Source organism: Rhyacophila brunnea, unplaced genomic scaffold (assembly GCF_057557595.1).
Source record: "Rhyacophila brunnea isolate RB1 unplaced genomic scaffold, BYU_Rbru_1.0 scaffold_10, whole genome shotgun sequence".
In the NCBI taxonomy this organism is placed as follows: domain Eukaryota; kingdom Metazoa; phylum Arthropoda; class Insecta; order Trichoptera; family Rhyacophilidae; genus Rhyacophila; species Rhyacophila brunnea.
In genome coordinates, this window is record NW_028232752.1 from 41,888,578 (window position 1) to 41,911,140 (window position 22,563).

General features: G+C 33.3%; 1 protein-coding gene across 2 annotated transcripts in view; it reads right to left on the minus strand.

Annotated features, from left to right (window-relative positions):
• The window catches only part of LOC147079222 (nuclear factor NF-kappa-B p110 subunit-like), a 94,657-nt gene that overhangs the window by 66,413 nt on the left and 5,681 nt on the right, over positions 1–22,563 (minus strand). The window contains exons 1-2 of one of the 2 annotated variants that reach the window (XM_085954287.1): positions 5,166–5,328; positions 2,723–2,944 (exon numbers count right to left, since the gene is read on the minus strand). In XM_085954287.1, coding sequence (XP_085810413.1) covers positions 2,723–2,888 — 166 coding nt within the window. In that variant the 5' untranslated portion in view covers positions 2,889–2,944; positions 5,166–5,328. Of the gene's footprint in view, positions 1–2,722; positions 2,945–5,165; positions 5,329–22,563 lie in introns of those variants that run through there. The other variant, XM_085954279.1, reaches the window with a different exon arrangement.

A 22,563-nucleotide genomic window follows, 5' to 3' on the forward strand; every position in this document is an offset into this window, starting at 1 on the left:
GCAAGGTAGCTCAAATTATGGTTTGGTGACTTTTGCTTGTTAATAATCTGAACAATGTTAGCCAAAAGAAGCATCAGTAAAACTCACCATCCATAGTATAGTGACTTTTGCTTGTATATTTATAACGAAGGATTTTTTTTTTATAGAGTCAATAATGTCTATTCACCTATAATGACTTTTGCTTGTTAAGATTTTATCGAAAGTCATTTAGTGAAAAACAAATAATTCGGATTTAAGCAAAATTTTACTAACTAATGTACGGAGGTGAGTTTTGCATCTTAAAGAACATAATTTTACGCTTCGGGTGACATACTCAACTCAAAACTGCCATTTTCAGGGTTGGTGACTTTTGCCTGAACGGTGACGATATATACTACATAAAACTGTCCTATAAAAGGTTGTTTGCAAACCTGTCTCTAATTTTATAATACCTCACTTCTATAGTATATTGTGAAGCGCGCTGGCTATCTCATGAAAAAATTAAATAAAAAGGTCACATCATAATGTTGAAAATTGAGGCAAATTTGTTTAGGAACGATAATTTTGTTGCTAAACTTATCTATTTGGTTGAAATTTAAAATTATGAGTGAATAAATCGATGCAAGGACCATTAATGCATTCACTGATTTAAAAAGACGAAGTGAAGACATTCATAAAATATTGGAGCTTTGGAAATCAAAATTACAAAAAAAAAAAATTCGCCACGTTTCCACTTTTAAATGATTTGTGCATCAAATATAATATATATGATCATATTATGATGATATTTATAAAGGTGTCTGTATTATTTAATGAAATAAAAGGGGGGGAGGCGCCAAGATTGGATTTTTTTAAAAGGGAGGCATAGTGACATAAAGTTTGGAAACTACTGACCTATAGTGAATAATGGTTTGGTCGATAGGGGCACTACATAATGAGACATAACTGACATAACTTACCAATACTTCAGTATTAATAAAATAATATGCATACTTAATTCTGAATTGACATCTTATTTCTTGCCAAATGACATGACTTTAAATCCAGAGTTTTTTAACTGCTGAACATTATTTCACCAGAATTCCTTGGAAATCTACCTTTTCTGCTGTCAATTAGCATAATATAATATTTTTATCAATGATAGTTGGCAACACTGCATATTATATTGACAAATGCAGGTATGTATTGTCACCAGACTCCTGCAACTTATTAAAAGAAATAAATTTGGGATGGTTTACTATCACTTATTTTCAGAGAGAGACAGCAACTTAATTATATATATATATATCTGAATCACATCATCATAATATTTAGTTTAATTAAAAAGTAAACACTAGAATTGATATTTTGTCTCCCCATAAACACAGCAGGTATTAAACGTAAAAACGTTATACAAATTTGCAATTGAATAAAATAAACGACTAAGTCCCGTTTAGACGGTTCACTTTTGACGATGATCGCGGAGGAATCATCCGCAGTGACCCGTGTAAACGCACATTCATCCTCGAATCATCGAAACTGATCATCCGAAATCGAATTCGAATAAAGTTAAACATGTTCTACTTTTCGATCATCGCGGATGATTGCAAAAGTGGCGCGCATGCGCACCACGCCACTGCCCATGCCACGCATGCGCAATGCGCCCCTGACTACTGTCATCATGTTATTTACATAAGTACGTAAAGGTAAACTGTCATTCTGAATTGAAAACAAACTGGTTACATAAAGAGTCCCATGATATTACGTCGCATTACCCATGGTTTTATCCACCAACGCCTCTTTTTCCTATTCCTCTTTCGAAATTTCTGCATTCATACAACAAATATTCACTAATTGTTTGAATTCCATAATAAACAAATATGAATTTGAAAAAAATGGCCTCTGTTTATGTTTTCGTCTATTTAATCAATACTCAACATAATTCGTATTTATTGGAAACAAGAAAACGACATTAACTATTTACTTGTGGTACTAGTCATCGACTTTAATACATAATTGGTTCCTTCCTGAAAATATATAAGTAGAGTAATTAAAAAAGTGCATCTATTTTTAAATATTTTGGACAATGAGGAAATAAATTCATTCACAGAATATCTGCACACTGGCAGCTTTTCCAGTGAATTTAATATTATATTAAAAATACCTCAGTTTAAATTTGTCGAACCATTCTTAACTTGCTTGAAGTTTCATGTTAGAATTGATTCTTAGAGCCTTAACTTGAATAAATGAAAAACTCAGAGGGACATCTTTTCGGTGTTTTATCAGCAATTCATGATGGCAAAGTACTCCCCATTTCATTCACTATGTCGTGTCTTTTGGAAACAATCCTTGAAGATATATTTCCATCGCAGACAGGCTTAAGTCATTTCGCCGCTTTCAGAATGCATAATTATTCCCATCTTCGTCTCGATCATATAAAGATTTTTTTGTCGGTATCGACACCGCGGTTTCTCCGTTTCTCATTCATGTTCATCATGGAGCCGAATGCATGGAAGTGTACAGTTTTGTATTATCGACAGAAATCAAAATTTTAAGAAATGTACGAAAGAGTGAATTGTACGAAAATAGAACGTACGAAAATCGACGACGTTTAATTTCTGATTAAAAAATGACAGATTTACCAGATTACCAGGAGAAAGTAAATGTCATTAGTCTAATATGAAGCATTTCATAGTGCAAAGTGTTTGTTAACATATTTTTAATTTTTAAATACGTGAAGAAGATTACAAAACATAATACTCACCATTCTCTTCCATGATTGTTTGGCCAAATTCCAATTGAGGTACTCGCTGAGACGGCGGTGACATGGTGTAGTCGGGACAGCCAGAGCTCGGAGAAAGGCGGGGCGAACTGGAGTTGGTCTGGTTGGAGCTGTCATCTGACCCATCCGGAGGATAGTGGTTCTGCATGTCGAGGTCTTTTAACGCCTTAGCGATTATGTTGTCAGGCTCGTCCAAATTTACGTCTGCAACAAAAGCAGTAGGTACCTAATTAATCGTATAGTCTGCTGTGTTTGTGTATGCAAACTGTCAAGTTTGTTTATTTGACAAATTAATCCAAACAGAGCATACTTATCGCGCTACCACAAATGCTAATTAAGCATGCATTGAGCAGAGATAAGGAACAATTTTCAGCATCACAGAGCATGTTTAGAAAACAATTTGTTACCACATTTGGGTACATCGACAGCCGAAACATATTATCATGGAGGGAAAGAAATATTGCAAATGTCAGTATGAGGGATGAAAACTTTTAAAAGGCTCCAAAGAGAAATTTGGCGTCAGATCAAAACATTCAAAATACATACATACATTGCTATGAACAGTTTATCTATAGAGTTCATGGAAAGTGATTCAATGTATGGAAATAAAATGCTTCTTTCAAAGTAATTACACAGCTGAATTCTTATAAGCTGATATAAAAAAACTACTCCTAATTACTAATCTTACTTATATGCAACCTGTACCCCTTTAATCCTCAGTCGTCAATTATTTGGATTCGTAGCATGCGTAGGGGGCATGTGCGCCCTCTCACCTCATTCTTTAAGACAGTTGGAAGAGTGCAACTCTACGACTTACTGATAGTCCAAGCGCAAGAGTAGACCTCATAATAAAGTTGAAAAGCACACCAAAGTTCACATTTTTAAATGATGGAATGAAAATGAACAAATACTCTGTTTACACATGCATGGATAGACAGTACGTATTATTGCTGTGATAACAAAAAAATGCATGTATAAACACGTATTATCATGCAAATTGCAAGATTCCTTCCATGCGTGGATCAAAAAAGTTCAGAAGCTTCTGAATTTTCTTGTGACAATGAGACTGTACGATATCTGCGCCTGCGCAGTAGAACGATAGTGGCGAACCTGCCGGTAAAAAAATGAACACATCTTGCAACTTGCACGATAATAAATGTGTAAAAATGCATTTTCTTGTTATGGCCGCGATAATACATAGTGTCAGCAGTAAATCCATGCACGTGTAAACAGGGTATCATGCCGAAACTACAATTTAGTACATAATTAACTTTGCGGCGCAATAAAGTTTTTCAGTTGATCCAATCATTCTACTTCTTTCTTCAGGACATATGATATTCATTATTGAGAATATTCTTTAAACAGGTGCAGATTGGGAGACTGAAAATATATTACAATTTAACAACATGCCGAAAACAAACTTGAGTAAGTTACCTACGCAATCTGACAGAACCCTGCTAAGATGGCACATGTTCGGCAGCTGTGCAACTGACTTGCGAAGCTGTGTACCACGCCATTGTTAAAGTCGGGTATTGTGTTGCCCAATTGCCATTTTCCAAGGCTGCACTCGTTGAATTTTGTATTTATTCAGCACTTATTTTTTCCAAATAACCGGGACAAAATGAATGACAAACTGGCCGGGCTTTCGAAACCATAAAATCTAGCAGGGACGATTGGTCAGCCTACTTACAGTAAGTTGTGAAGGTTCATTACTTATATTAGAATAGGTACCTACCTAGTTCCACAATCGTATTATAATAAAAAAAAGCCAACATACAACAATATTAGGTAATTGTGCCGCAGAGGTGGACACAAGCTTTTATAATATTTATTTTACGAAAACAGTTGATTCCATGTAGACAATTATAAATAATGTCGGCGCATTGGCTTTTCGATCCAATAATCGTTAATTGAAAATTTGAAATTTTCATACATTTTGATACACCATTATCACAAACTAAGATTATATGAGGTAATATTAGGTTGGGGTAGGTTAGATTAGGTTAGGTTTGGTTTGGTCTAAAAAGAAAGTTGTAAAATCTCATGTCCACCTCTGCTGTGCAATATTATACTGTTTACATAGGAACTAACCTAACTTTTACATATGTACTATTATGCTGATGTCATTTTACAACAAAGAATTTCTATTCCACTACTTATGTGACCAACCAAACCAAAAACAATATAATAATTGATAAGCGATAGCATAACCTAACTTCAATCACTCCTAATATTTGATATATTTCTACATTCCTCTTACTATCTGCCATAACAAAGGTGCTGGATATGGTTAAGATATTGTTCACATTATTTAAAACCGTGAAAAGTTAAGTTCAAGTTATGTTTCGTTCTTTTGACAGTAGACACGAAAACATTTGAGTTCTTAAATATTTAAAAAATAAATATGATAATATTACAAACTTACAATGGATTTATAATATTTGTCGCTATCAATATGTCAATATGCTGTCAGTCAAAGAGATGGGATTATTGGATGATCTCCTCGCTGTCAACAAATATTCCACATATTATTATTCCCTGAAGTAGAAATAGGTTGACTGCATATTATTGTTATGACTCTGTTGTGCATAGATAGACTATACTTTTACTCTGTGTTTATAACCAGTGTTGCCATATTTTACTATGCTAATATTATTTTAATACAAACATGTAAAAATATAATATTTCTGAAAAAAACTATATCACAGGAACATTTTCCATGATTATAGTGGTTTTTGTATATTTGACATAAAATTATAGTAAGTATTTTACATTTTCACGGAGACGAAACAAGAAAATGAATGATGTCGTTAGGGTTGCCAACCGTTCGAAATTGACGTGACTGTACAGGGCAGTGTTGCCATATTTTGAAAGTGGAATTATAGTACAGAGCCTCCAAACTTATAGTATTTGGAGATAAAATATAGTACGCGTTGTCATCTGTTGAAAATGAAAATTTTCCCAATTTTTCATAGTCGGCTCGTTTTTATTAGGAAAAATATTTCGCCGCGGGCCACAGGTTCCCAAATTTTCATGGTCGGCTTGTTTTTTTTAGTAAAAATATTTCGTTGCGGGCCGCAGGTTCCCGATTTTTCATAGTCAGCTTGTTTTTTTTAGGAAAAATATTTCGTCGCGGGCCGCAGGTTCCCAAATTTTCGTGGTCGGCTTGTTTTTTTAGGAAAAATATAGTATATATTATAGTACGATTTTCAAAATTATAGTATTTTGGGCGTACTATACCTATTTTATATCGTACATAGTACGCGGGCCAAAATTATAGTACAAATACTATAATTATAGTACGGTTGGCAACACTGGTACAGGGGCCTTATATGTTAGAACTTGCGAGTCGTGTGAAACATCGTAGTTATTCGCGAAAGTGACGTAGGTTATCGAAATATGGCATGTCGAAACTTATCACTACCTGAATTAGTCATAATCCGTGTCGACATTATTGCCCATACCAAAGGGCACTCGTGACCATAGCCCCCCATACGAGTTGAGTATGTGAGCATGCGCACTGATGTCTCGCGCCGATAACGCAGTTTAGTTTTGAACTGTCAAATAAAATAAAAAGGTTAGGCTGCGAAAAGATAGTATTTTATTATTGGGCTCGCGAGAATAATTACCTACATATTATTATTTTATATTTCGCCAAAGCATTGCTATAGATTTGTATCGTCCACCCAATTATTTTAAAATATGTCAATCCCATAAATAGTTACTTTTGCTGCACTTTTAGGATCACGTAATCATCCGCGAAACAGATCAAATAATTATGTTAACTTATGTCAAAATGCTTTTTCACTCAGTGATGCACTATTTATACGTAATTTTCGGTTAAACAAAGAGGTTGTGAGATATATTTTACAAATTCTCACGCCATATAGGTTTATTATCGTAAGTTTAATGTTACTACCTACCTACAAGCGTGAAGAGTTTACAATGCGAAAAAATGAATATGGTTGTATAGATTAAAATTAATCAAAGACATAGAAGATGTATGTTATATTTTGACACATTATTACGTTTATAATATTATATCCATGGAGAATTAAAAAGTCGTAGGTAGGTATAATGTTGAGACGGACATAACCTTACCTACCTCATTTCAATTAAGATCACTTAATTGAAACCTCTCCATTCTTTTGCTACTTTTGCACGACGAAGGACGTGAATTCATGTACCTACCTATTTCCCGATTTCCATGTTTATTTTGATATTTCGTTTCGTATGTGACAGTGACCTTGAAAATCAAAACGTCAAAATGAATGAGTTCGCTGACGGAAAGAACACGGCAATTACCAATTTATAAACAATAAAGATGCCGAATTATTATATTACCTATTCACAATGTTACTTAATACTCTGTTATCTTGAGTTCAATTAATTATGTTAATGTTTTATAATGGTTTGTAATGAATAAATACCTACATAAAAATAAATGTTATTGAAGACACTGTGTTTATTTTGTTAAATCTTGTTTTACAGTGTAATAATATTATATGGTTTCGCATTTATGTAAGGTTATATTCTACGTACATATATCTATATCATATTATACTAAATCAATCGAATATTGTAGGAATTATACACAAACATAACCAACAAAAATAATGATTTCGTTTGACATTTCATTTTTGACGTTTCATCTCGTACCATAGACACCGATTTTCTCGGTTTTGGCGATGTTGCCAACTGGTCACTCGCGAATTAAAATAGTCCGTAGCGAGTGGCTTCAAAAATAGGTATTATCGTATACGGCATGAAACGGGCGATACTAACTTGTCATCCCACACGGTTGTCGACCACGCGAGTCGATAGTTACGAATTCGGGCTGCAGATCCCGGTTCGATCATATTATTATCAAGGACACAAATTGTTCAGGAATTTGAATGATAACCATCACCCCCACTCTAGAAAACATTTATTTCTACCCTTCAAAATTAATAACCGATCTAGAATTGTAATGGATTTCCAGAACATATTTATTTTGTTTGATTCAATTACATTATATTCTTGTATACCACGTCATGATGTAAACTATTTTAAAAATAATATACCTATTATTATTATTATTTTGCCATCCGACCTCTTCGTATTATGACGTGCTGTTATCATTTTTTCACACAAAATAGTATTTGCACATTCAAAAACCACAGGTAGGTAAGAGTTATTTAGAATGGAGAAAATTGTTTTATTTCAATGTAATAGATGTTACAGGTAGTTATTTGGGCGTAGAATCTTACAATTAAGTACCGGCCGTCTCCGAGAATCTGGCGACGTAGTTGCAATCGCGAGCTCTATAACCTATGTGACGACACTGGCGTCAGATTTATTCTTTTTTGATGAGACTGGTATAATCAGATTTATCACAACCCAAAGCCTGCAATATCGATGGCCACGTGATATACCTATAATATTCTGAATGATCAAGTATTTACCGAGGAGCGAAATAAAGGAAGAGAAGAAGTGAATGATTTTTTTTAGGTAGACTTCGTACCTAGTACCTACCTAGTGGGATTATTCAGCGCTCGAAATGGAAAAGTTTACGAACCGGAGCGCTCGGAAATTTTCTGAAGATATTAACATAGTTATCAAATGTTATGTGTATTTCATAAAAATAAGTTTGTTAGATTTTTGTTATATGGCCTATCTAGCTCAGACGGTCAAATTATTTATTCCACGAGACGGAGCGATAACTTTACCGATTTCACGAAAAGGAACGGCGCTCCGGTGCGTTCCGGTCCATTTCGAGCCGTGGGATTATTACCTACAACGCAGATGAAAGTGTCCATTCTCTAAACGTCAGTAGATATGAACAGGTACGTATCAACAGTTTAAAGATTTTATGATTGCTTAACAAGGCCGTCTACAAATAATTAATTTAATTCTACCAAAAAGGGCGCCACTTTGTTTAGGGACGTCACTGCGTGCGAGCACTGGGAGTTTTCAACTGGATTCAACTGGAGAATGAGAATGGAAGATCGAGCAAAAGATGGATGAGTAGGTACTCGAAATGCCCAATGTTTATCCGAATCTCAGAAAAGAAGAAGATCAAGACTTAATAAAGCTTAGGTACTTTAGCGCCAGAATATAATGATAATATACCTATTTCATTTTCCTATTTCGGCCCATACTCTAAATACTCTGGTTATGAGTAGGTATGACGTTATGAGGTAATGGGTTACTCGACAGCTAATATTCAAGTGGAACAAAAGTGCAGCGATGACATACGAATATCCAGGGCAGTGGCGGCCGGTGATAGTAAAATTAGGGAGTGCAGTTAAAGACATGCATTTTCCTTTTTGTGGTATTGAAAAAAATCGGCAATAGCCTTCAGAGTGGAGGTAGGCTTATGCTTAAATATATAATACATCTTGGGGGCGGGTTGAGAAACGAAACGACGCTCACATTCACTGACAGCATTTATTTACATATTGTCAAATTTATAAAGTCCAAGCTTCTGGATATGATAGGTATGATGCAAAAGGCATACAAACTCTTTTCGATTTTTATTGTAATACATTTCATATGTGCCAACGTAGTTTCCACGTTTGACACTCATAACTTCCATAAATTATAACTGATGCAAGTATTTTAGACATATTATGTCATTGGGACAAAGCCGTAAACTCCTCATTTGTGTAGCTCCGATAGGTAGTAGGCGGGTTATGGTCGGTTGAAGTTCACATACTGACGCAATTCGGGCATATCTTATACTCCCCTTTCGGTTATTTGCATCCCACATTCCCCGCATATACCTACGCGCTGTATCATTTTGATAAATTCTATGGACCGGTAATTTTTCAACGGGATATAGTTACTATCTGTTAAAAAATTGCTAATACTTTTGTAGACCTCAGCTCCAGAATTGCACTCCAAATGGGACTGATTTGAAAGACGTATTCAAAATCAAAATACTTCGGTAACAAGAATATTGCATTTGATAGAATAAGTTATATTTCTTTTCTTCAATTATTGACATTGGAAAATTGCTTTGTTCATCTTCTTAAAAAATATTTTATTCTCTTTTACGTTGAAAAATAACGCTCATACTCCACGTACACTATTGAAATACCTAATATTGTAGAAATTGTTACAATGTAACGCTTTCGTTAAATAACTACTTCTCTTAGAGTAGTATAAGTAGGTACGTAAAAAGTTGTAGTATGTATATATTATGCAAAGGTTATTAATAGTTTATCAATTACTTACATACAATTTTACTTTGCTCTAGGCATAATAAAATTATTTAATTTTTAAAGGTAAAATAATTATAAAATTGGTATTTCTATGTTGAGATTGCTACACCTAACTTAATGATCACAATATCACTCTAGTCGATATTTTGATCGATTCAATATTGTATGGCAAACAACGGAGCATTTACCTCATAACGTACGAAATAATAATATGATAATTTGAAATATTACACGGGAATCTTGTACCGACTTCAAAAGCGTTTGCGAGTTGTATTATTCGAGCTAGTCAAACACAGTATTGTCGCGAAATGTCGTATGCGCTCGTAAGCTCAGATTGTGAGGAACAGTGTTCCAAGTGAGGTAAATTTAATATTGCACGTTCGGAAATAAAAAAAGATCACAACTGAGAGCGGAATGCACAATCTAAGATTTCGTTCCTAAGGATAAGTCGCCGAAAAGCATGACTTAACTATAGACAATCCTGAGTATAGAGTTAAGGAATCCTTAACCATAGACTACTTTTGTTATGAACACGCCCCCTTCTGTATTACCATTTACCACTGACAGCTGCTGTCAAAATAAATTCGCATGTCTATAACACAGTCCATACACTCAAATTCATTTGACAATGTATCTCAATATGGATATTGATAGTGTTAATTCGTTTGGCATGTACTTGCAGAATATTGTTTTATTTTTATACGCCAGCCCGCAGAAATACAAAATACCAGATGAAGAATGACACTTGATGCTAGTGTTACCATGTTAAAAAAAAATCTTGTGGTGCCTGTGGAATCACGTATAATGACTTATAACGGAAACATAAGAGTATTATAATTAAATATTAATATGTATTTATAGTTATTGCATTTATAAAATGCAGTTGTCATATTTTTGTCATCGTTTAACGATTATAAAATAATTTACCTAATTTACCTAACGAGAATTTTTAAATATGGTATTATTTTCAATAAAAATGATCTGGACAGTGTTTCTGCATAGTGTTTTCTGCTAAGGAAATTTTAGTTATGACAAATGTTTCTGCATTCCGCTCTGAGCCCACATTATCGGCAGCGTGAAAAAAAAATCATCGCCAGGCGGTTCGATTTCTCTCCTGCAAATTAATACATACTACGAAAGACGTACATATGCATACATGCAGGCCGCCAGAAATTACGCGCATGTATGCGTGCAGACGGCGACAAATTGAAAGATATTTTACAATAATTAATTCATACAATATGTAGGTATTTGAATACGTACTTATTATTACATAGTTACGTAATAATTTGGGAGATCAGTGCACCTTTGCTCCTATACAAGAGCCGTCCCTGATCCAGGGGAGGGCGAACTTTTTGGATGGAGGGCCAAATTCAAGAATTCAAAACGAGCGGGCGGGCCGCAAGTAAAATACCATTTTTAGATATACACTATTTATTATCACAAAAAATAAACATTACAAAAAAAATAATGAGAAGAATGAAACTGTTGTACTTTTTTGAACATTTTTTTTAAATTCAGGTGTTAATTTTGTAGTTGATATTCTCAAAACTGCTTGTAAATGGGCATCGGAGATATTTGATCGTAAAGAATTTTTATTGAGGTTCATGATCGAAAATGTTTGTTCACATATTATTATATAGGTTGATCCAAAAATAACGAGCATTTTTCTTGCATAATCTTTAAGTTGGTCGAATTTGTCTGAATTAAGGGCATTGTAAAATTTTGAGATTTCTTCACGACGATGCAATTCTCTTAAATCAGTGTCACACTGCAATTCAATAATCTCAAGTTGTTGCTCTGTCAGTACACTATCAATATCTATTAAAAATGGATCGCGTACTATTGCTTAACTTGTCTCAATTTTTCACCAAATCTTTGTGAAAAATCGTCATTCAGAGCTTTAATAATTTTACCATATTCTTCAAATTTATATTCTGGTATATTTAGCAACTTCAAAGTTGGAAAGTGGTCCACGTTGTTATTCGATATTTGTCGAAGGAATAACTTGAGGTTTAATTGAAATCCATTCAAACTTTTTACCATATCATGGGCATATATTTTTTTCCTTGCAACGCGGAGTTAAAAGTATTTAAATGTGTCACAATGTTCAACGTAGAAAATAGTGGTTACATAGTGTGAGACGAGACGCAAGGAAGACGTACTGAGATAATACATTTACGAAACAACAAATTCTTCAAATTTTAATCTATTGTCAATATTTAAAAAAAATTATAAAAAAGTTATTCGTAATCAGAAGCAGCGGCGGCTCCTCTAATACCATGCAAGTGCTACGCACCGCCTGCATTTTTGAAGACATCGCTCAACTTTTCATTGTTATTCATATGTGTATCACTCACTTCGCGAAGTAGAACATGTAGCAGTATTATGAACAATACTCCGTTCGTGGGCGCAAAGCGATTGCGATCCAAATAGATTTTCAGTTTGCACAGGATTACAATGAGGTCATTGTATACTTCTTAAACCGTGGCCCAATGTTACTGTAGTAGCGTTTTGTGTAGCATTTTTTACACACTTTATGATCGGCGCACGAAATTAGAACTCTAGAAAAAAAACGCTAGTTTCTGTTTTATAACAATGTTGACGAGTTAATTTTTAACATTTTTACATTTAAGATTTAATGAATCGCCAACATTTTACGAAACTACGAACCGCCGCATTTATTTCTAAACCACTCAAATACATTCAATATAATAAAAAAAAAAACACAACAGCACTACATAAGTAGAAGGTCGTAGCTGAATATTAAATAAGAACGATAATATGAGAGAAACATACTTTTAATGCCATATAAATACATCAGAAATAAAACTGAGTTCGAATGAACGTCGATTTACAATATAAATATTACCCGCGTAATGTTAGTTCATTTTTTAATTTCACACAAATTAATAATAATGTGAGATTTAAAAAATAAACATACTGCTTTACACTTTTAACAAAGTGAATTACCCAGACGTTTGGCTGACGCATTGTTCCGAGCGTAAAGCCATAAACGGTGACATTTATATTTCTTTATTGATCTTAAATTATTCTACATGTTCAAAAACTTTTTTAAGAAATAGAATAAATAAACATAGACATATTTAATTTACCTTCTGAGAAGTTCGACGTTCAGTCATTTTACACTAAGATATTATCTTAGCTTATAGCCTTCGATGATTAAGGTAATCATGAAGACGCTTTACGACCTCTACGTGGCTAGGACACGTGTTCCTGATGCCGCCAAAGAGTGTGACACTTCGTACCCTTATGGCACAGCCTCAAGGGTTCCCGTTGCCATGGCCGGCCCTCCCTCACCCTGCAGCGGTGCCACAAAAGCGGCCTACGTGCTGCAGGTCTGACATGGCGGGAGGCGCAAGAGTTGGCGATGGACCGAGGGAAGTGGCGCGAACTTGTGCTTGCCCTATGCTCCAATGCTGGGTCGTGACAGGGTGAAAGAAGAAGATCTTCTCTTTATAGAAAGTAAACCATTGCGCACTACCATAAAATGCTATTTTGAAGACCACCGGCCGCCACTGATCAGAAGTACAATTAATAATGGGGCCGCAAAAAAATACCCAGCGGGCCGCAGTTTGCCCCCCCCCCCCCCCCCCTGCTTTAGTGACATATTATTAGTCAGTGTATGTATAATATAATATTATAAATTGTATAAACTATTAATGTATAATATGGACGCATACACAAACCAACACACGCATAAAGCAAGTTCTTTTAATTTTTAATACCTACCTATCTACATAATATAAAAAATTAACCCGCTGCAGTGGCCTCCTTTGCATTTTGTTGCATAACATAACATTTGAAAATAAAGATAAACTCTTACGAAGATAATAATATGTAGTAGAAGCAGGTAGTAAAGCAAATTAAATACTAAACTTATAATAAGAGAAATAATAATAGTCGACGGCGATAATTAATATCAAAATATCATGTTTATTGATCATCGATATATACCTATCGATACATCGAAAATATATTTTATTTTTCTCATTGTATTTAGATAGGTACTGATCGATTAAAAATGTTCAAAGCTTTAATTTGATAATGATTTTTTTTGCCTTTCCCCCTTAAAGTGTATGTACTATGTAACAATCTTGTTTGCATTTTATGATAACTTGTAGGGTATCATCCTCCGCGTAACTTTGCAATTGTACATAGTGACAAGATACATACGCACTCCGTATCAATGTATAGTAAATGCCAGGCGCCTGATTGGCTGATTTCATCAAATAATTCAAAAAAATCTATTCCAAATTGTTAGGTTACGTGGAGGGTAGTATGTATATACATTATTAATAAGCAGTGTCCCCTGTTCAGAATATGTTTCTCCATAAACGTCTTTGGGCAAGGACCTACTGCATAAGCGAATAAAATCCAATTTCTCCACGAAATTATCTACCTACAGACCTACAAACTTATCTGTAGAATGGCCAAAAATGGAACTACGAACTACTTACCATAGGACGCCATTTTGAAAATGTTATTCGAATGTCAGATTTTGTCCAGTTACGAGTCTTGATTGGGTGGTTTACGACAGTGGCTCCCCCATCCCATTCTTCAGATAAGTTTGTATGTCTGTATTCCTATTTTTTTTTACAATATAGGTATGTACGACCTAGTTGTTATGTTCTTCAATTGCCGCCCTTAGCCTTATGGAGTACAGAAAGACCTTCGCATCAGAGAACATCTCTCAGCCACCTGCAAGAGACGCGTTCTCAAATTCTTCGGTCACATACAACGACTGCAACAACACGATCAAATTAAAGGAGATTCTTGGCAACCCCTGTAACTTCAGTGATCAGTGATCAGTTGATCACCATTCTCAATAGGTAATCAGATCAAGAATATGAATAAGGATGCAGAACTACTGCCTATCCAACGGGCCGTCACTGCATAATATGTAAGTAGGTAGGTATATAGGTTGCTCGGGAAAAATTAGTGTTGTATTTCTTTTAATCTGTCTATTGTTGGTATTGCTGGTAGGTACCTATATTCGTTATTAAAATACAAATTATGTATGCATTTCGAGGTCCATTTTCTATTCAAACAGAAAGCTTTGGTAATATTGATAATAATCACTCAAATCAGTAATCAGTGAGGTTAGGTACTTGGGTAAAATGCCGTCCTTAGAAAAAACTGATATTTCCACAACTCCGGTTTTTTTTTATAAGTCAGCCATAAAAAAATTAGATCTGCCAATACAACCTCGTCGGTATCTAAATATAGTCTTTTCCATAGCAGTAATGTATTGTTTTATTATTCTGTTATTTACCATAGTATTAATTTCGTCCTAGAAAAAAAATGGACTTGTTATTGATGTGTTTGTAAATTCCACATGCTTCATTTAATGATTTATAAATAGCTCTTAATATTTAGTTGGCCACAGATCTACCAACTGTTACTACAGGTAAGCTGAATTTATTAAACGAAAAAATATTCGGCGATTCATTCTATATTGATTTTGCCGCCTTTTGAATAACTGCCGCTCCTATGCGGTGCATAGTCTGCCTCCCCAATGGGACGTCACTGATAGTAATAATTAGTTAGGTACAAATTATAAGTAAGTACCTAGGGCCAGTATATTTTGATTTATTAGGTACCTAGTAATCTGTGCCTATCGAAGTCTAGCACAAAAAAGAAAATTATTTCTGAGTTCCCTGAAGTCTAGTATAGTAAATAGGTATTTATTATAGGGTAGGTATTATCAGATTAGGCGTCGCATAGCGCAAACGGAGGAGAATCATTCGGTATATTATTGATTATTAATCCACCTAAACTTGGTAATAACAAAAAAAAATCGAAACAAAAATTCATCTCACTGATCGAATAGGTACCTATGTAATCTGATTGTTGTAAGCGTCACGCTATTTTTAGATTATGCTTTGACATCTATTATATTATAATATATTATCTGTATCCCACATGTTATACAGAAAAGAGCTAAATCTGCCAAATGAAAAAAAAATAGTCGAAGAAATCAAAATAATGCACAGTAATAAATAATATGGTCAATTGTTCTGTGGGTCATTCCGATTTCTTTGTTTAAAGGGACTCTACTTAGCAAAGTTATGTATTGTTCTAATAAAAGAATGCAGAAATGCTTCACCTTATCACCAACACGACATGACGACGTTATTTTAAAATGTGAAATACAGACCTAAGAACAGCACATACCTATCAACCTATTTATAGAGATTTTTGATCTGCAATAATTACTGTTTAATTAAATCGTTGCAGTATTTATAAAACTGTAGGTATTTATAATGAAGTACCCACATGCTTACTCATCTAAATCGAATAGGCACCATAATAATTTATTGGGTCTTCATTGTAAGTAGGTACCTACTACCTACCTACCACCTATGCGATTTTTGTTAGTTTGAATAAATTATTGTGTTCCGTCTTATTTTTGCATAGGTACAAGTTTTGTATAATAATTATTATGATCATCTGTGGATAGCTCTGCTGTCCCGTTGAGATGTAGGTATACCTACATAGAATATAACCAACTCATGTAGGTAGGTATTTATGTTATAATATCAATGTGATGTAGGTACTCGGTGAACCAAGTACCTACCTATTGTAACTACCTATATGCATAATTATTATTGACATGATCAAGTTTAGTACTATTCATATACAATGTAGTAGGTATTTACTTATTACCAGTTAAGTGCAATAAAAATGCACACCAGTAGGTACCCACCTACCTACATTATTTATTATTTATTATGTATCGTATTTTAAAATGACTGCTTACTATTAACTAGTTCATTAGTTGTTATGAAAAGCGGGATCATTTTCATATAAACACCTTTTATAGGTAGGTATTTAAACTGATTTTATTAGAAGCTAATTAATAATATAATAATAATAACTTGTTACGACACTTTACATTACACTATTACAGTATGGTTTGATACAGTGAATGCAGTCGATGCGTCTTTCTCAAACTTAAACTGAACTGTACATAATATAGCTATTTTGATTTTGGACCCGTTTTTTCCTGTCTTCTCGGAATCGCGGAAATGATAAGCATGTTTAAAACGAATTGATACACAATAAACTCTTTATTTATTTAAAATCTAATAAATAGTATTCAACTAAAACGTTCTGTGTCATTAAAATTTTTCGAATCGCTTTACTTTTTAAAATAAATGACAATTAGTCAGTCCTGTTTTCGAAATTGGTCAAAACGACTGTCACGCCACAATGAATGTTGAGCTTAATAATAGTTTTGCAGGTATATATTGTATCAAAGAAATGGGTAAAACAATACATTTCATTGATTAACTCACGTACTTTTTTTAATTTCGGAAAAATAAAGATTTTAAAGCCATTTTAGTTTGAGTATACATCAGCCAATTTTGAATGATTTTTTCTCACAAAATAATATATACTGCACAATAAAAAAAAAATTTTTATTATAATATAACATTCACGTAATACTATAAATAATAATTAACAATGAAAAAATAAATAAAAGCCCATACATTTGGTATAATTAGTGACGCTGTATTACTAAAACACGTCGTACATTTTCATGTATTTATCCTGTTTTCAGACGTTTTAGAAATATAATTATTTTGCAAAATTATTAAAAAAAGGCAATTTGATTGATTGATCCATACAGTTTTTTCATTCTTTCGATATTAATATAGTTAGTCGGCGACCAACTGGGACGCAGTAAGGACGTGTTTTTTTTCTTCCAGAATTTAGTTCATCGCGGAATATTATTTTGACAGACGTAATATTTACATAACAACAGTGTTAAACAAAACTTAAGCCAGTCACAGGGTTGCCACATATTTTATAAGGTAGCTTGCGTGAATTTCTTGAAATCAAAAATATGTTTATTAGATTTTTGTGCAAGTTTATTCAAAAGATAATTTACTAAACATTCTTTGAAGGTGGCTTCGTATTATACATGGGAAAATCATGAGCGGTACATTAGCCAAACCATGCGCTGGTCGCCGTCGAAGTGGAAAAACATCTCAAATGATTGCCCAACGGTACAATATTATTTTGTATCTTCAGATAATCATGCCTTTCCGTTAGCAATTTATTTTATGATAATTATTATTTTTATAATTATTTTTATAACACACCCATGATAGCCACGCGGCGTAAGCGTTGGCTTATTGCGTCGTGGGTCCCAGGTTCGAATCCTGGGTCTAACAAGTACACATATTGTTTTTCAATTTGTGTATGAGTCACAAGTATGGATCTAATAGGTTGAGCAAGTGGCTGACATACATTTATCGTAAAAACAAAAATCTGTCAATACAAACCTCCACTCTGTGGAGGCCCATATGATCCTATTAGGATCGGATACGGTCGAAAAGAATATTATTTTTTACTATCCTACAGTGGAGTAGTTGGCATAGCGCAGTGGGTGTGGGTTCGAATCCCACGTCTGGCAAAATTACATGTTTTTGCAATGTGTGTTTTATCCAGATTAACTACCATTCCTCATAAAAAGTCTGATAGTATAAGCCTCCATATGCTCCGCTGAGGAGATAATGGTATTTAATGTAACATAGTTCGTTGCCACCGGGGCATTTTAAATAATGTAATAATTAACGTGATATTTACGTAATACATAAGTATATATATTTCAAATACCTCAGAAACCTACATAAGTATTAGATTTTTTTTTGAAAAATATTTGCACTGAATTTGATCCTACAATATGATAGGTTCAAGAAAATGTATCACTTCACAAATTCAGCATATCAATAATATGACGTTCTTATTTGGAGGTCTACTATTTTTATTCTTATAATTTATTCTACCTACTACCTACAAAAATCTATATAATTTGTTAGGAAAAAAATATTATTTATTAAATAATACTTTCGAAACCCCTGATTTCGCTCAAACTTCGCTTAGGCGGCAGACAGCAGCAGCAGCATATTGCACGTGTACATTAAAATGTTATAATATAATACTTCTATATACCTATACAATAACATGTTTATTTTGTTCCAATGCTTGTCGCTTACGTCAAATTTGATTCTTGCAAATGAACCCATAAGCCTTAAGAGGGGGCTCAAGAGAAGGAGATTGAAATATAAATCTAGTATCAAAAGGACATCGGCGTCGTTAGGACGTTAATTTAAATCGATATTTTCGCAAAAATCACTAATCATCGGAGATTTTATTTAAAAAAAAAAAAAATATTATTGGCTTTGTCGGCCGTCTTACACATTATTATTTGATAAACAACTGCACGTGTCCGCCGATCAGACAACAGGGCTGTCAAAATATTATATGCATTAATATTTTTAAAATGTTAATTTCGTCATAGTTTTTAACCAAACCTGTATGTACATACTGATAACTTGGGTGGATATCGTAGTAAACATACTATTGATATATCTACGGGTATATTATTATTATTACCTAATTCAAATTGAGCTTAGGTTGATACTCAAATACCATTATAGTATGTTTATGATTTCGAGAAAATAATACGATGGTATATAATCCATATCAATTATTTGAAAACAATACATTTGCATGTAGGTACATGTATAATATAGTGAAAAGGTCAGATACCTATTTAATTTGCAAGATAACACCAAAATTTGTATATACTTACCTAAATGAAGAATGACATTCATGAGTGAGCACGGCTCAAAGCTAGGAAAATGTGTTTTTTTCAATTTGAAAATATTTTAATTGTGTATTATTTTATTACAGATTCATAATACATTATATAACTAATAGAACATACTGTTTTTTTCTATGAATAAAAAAGACTGGAAGGAACATATTGTGTCACGGCAATCAAGAAAGACCGGAAAATATGGCCAACAATGCATGATACACAAACATAAAATACACAAAATTACCTATTTAAGTTTACCGCACACGTGCAGACCACACGATATTTGTTTTCGCAAAGTCGTCGCTTTCCAAAATGGCGAATTTGGTTGCCAGTTTTTATGGCGATGAATCAGTATGTTCCTTCCTGTCTTTTTTTATTCGTAGGTTTGTTCACTATGTACACCAAGAAATTTCCATTTATAAAATCGGAAATGAGTTTTGGAATATAATGCAACTAAAACTAGAAAAATTCTATCATGGGTGTTTACTTCTTGAATTAGTTGACCCCAGAAACAACATGTCCATGCCACTACGTGAACCACAGTGGATATTATGCAGGGTCCACATTGGCAACATGTCGCCGGCAATCTCGTTAAATTTTACGATAAGTATGATAATTATCGTAAAATTTATCGAGGTTGTCGAGCGACATGTTGCCAGTGTGGACCCGGCATTAGATGCACAAAACTTGAATAAAATATATTATAAATAAAATTTTAAAAGTACAATACAATTAATTGCGTCGACAGCCCTGGCGTCGCCCGCCAGTCGGATGGATTAATAAAAAAATAATGTGTCTAGTGACTGTATGTTAATAATTATTTTTAGGCACTCATGATATAAATTATTTCGCCCATTGCCTTTACATGCAATAATGGTTCTACCTACCACTTGTTTCACTAGTATAAAAGTGAAGTTGCGCAGTCAATAAAAAGTCACTTTCTTTTTATAATAGGCAGACACTAAATTCTACGTTTTAAAAAATATGCATTAGAATTAAACAATACCTATTATTCTTAATACGTAGGTCCTAAACATTACAAACAAACACTATTCATTAGTAATGTTTTTTGGATAGCACATGAAATAAAAATGTAGGTAGATATGTATGTCAACATCCTTCGTATATTTAGTTCTCGGACAATTTCAGGTTAAAAAGTTATTAATATATTATTAAGTTTATATCGTGGCTAACACATAATCAAAAAAGTTATCATATCCATCATATCAGTTGCAATACTTCACACCAAAGAACTGTAAACATATTGAATTTAGTAACATTTATTAGAAAGTACTATTTTTTGGTCACCCCATAGCTTCACTTGGAGGGAGTTTATTGAGACAACAAACATTGGCGGCAACCTCTTTATATTAACTAGTAGACCAGTTATTATGGACCACATGTAAAAAAAAAATATTTTGAATTCTCAAGGCCGATTCTGTAGAGCTGCCCCTTAAGACTCAGCTGAACAGGAACAAGGTCATTCATAGTTTAGTCAGAAATAAACCTCAGCGTTGAAAGGACGTCATTTTAATTCAGTCTAACCTCAAAAACCTCTAACCATCGGGGATTTATTTTAAGAAACGCAATAATTATTAATTACAATTCTCGGTCGAACGAATATCATTATTATTATTCCCTTCAAACATAACATGTATGCGACGTAATCTGAAACCGGCCGAACGAATACAGGGCTGTCAAAATAATATGAATCTAATTTTACGTTTTAAAGAGTTACAAATTTAAAGTTAAAAATAGCTTACTGTACCGATGGAATAATTACATTCTTCCAAGCGTCAAACGGCATACAAAATTCATCTAAAATAATTATGAAAAGACTAGCTGATTATGTTATGTTATTTTTGTATTGTTCTTATTTTTTTGCTTATCAAAATATTTCACATATTATCTGATGATGTGTATTTTGGATATATCGTCATATGTATCTGGTCTCATTAAAATTGCTATTAAGTTGATATAACATAGGAAAATCTGTAAATCATTAAAATGTTAATTTCGTTATAGTTTTTAATTAAACCGGTGCAATTACATATTAGATTTAAACACTGTTGTACTGTGTGACTTTTATAATATCAGATAAAACTGTAGGATGTCAGCAAAAGAGTAAACAAAACCCAGCTCATGGGATAACCGAATGGTAAGCAACTGTATATATTATATTTTCCCGCCAAATTGCACACAATTAAAAACAATTTATCATAAAAACAAGTAAGACGTCTTCGACAGCCCTGGGTGATTGATTCGATAAAGTCGGCAGTTTTTTTTGTCTTGTTCTCTGCGATCGCTAGCTTTGAATAAAAAAAATCTATGGGTGACCATTTTTTATGAGTATAAATTATTTCTTGCATTGGCTTTTATTAATTAATAATTATTGTACCTACCAACTAAAAGTAAAGTTGCGTTACTTGTTTGTAAAAGTGTCAGACTAAATTAATTAAACTAATCGGGTAAGTAATAAAAAGTCATTAATTGAGTTAGCATTTACTTGGTAGAATTCCATTTTAAAAGAAATGAAAATATAATTAATTATATTTTCATTTCTTTTAATAAAAAGTCACTTTCTTTTATAATAAACAGACATCACTATATTAATTTTTTTTTAAATATGCATTAGAATTAAACAATATGTACCCATTTTTTTAAAATAGTTATGTAATAGGTCTTACATATTCAAAATAAATACTATTCATTAATAATGTTTTTTGGATAGCACATGAAATAAAAATGTAGGTAGATATGTATTTCAACATCCTTCGTATGTTTAGCTCTCGGACAATTTCAGGTTAAAACGTTATTAATATATTATTATTAAGTTTATATCGTGGCTATCCATCATATTGGTTGCAATGTTTTCCACCAAACACCTGATTAACAAATTGAATTTAGTGACATTTACGTATATTAGAAGATATCATTTTTTGGTCACCCCATATTTTATACACTTTGACAGTGTTATGATT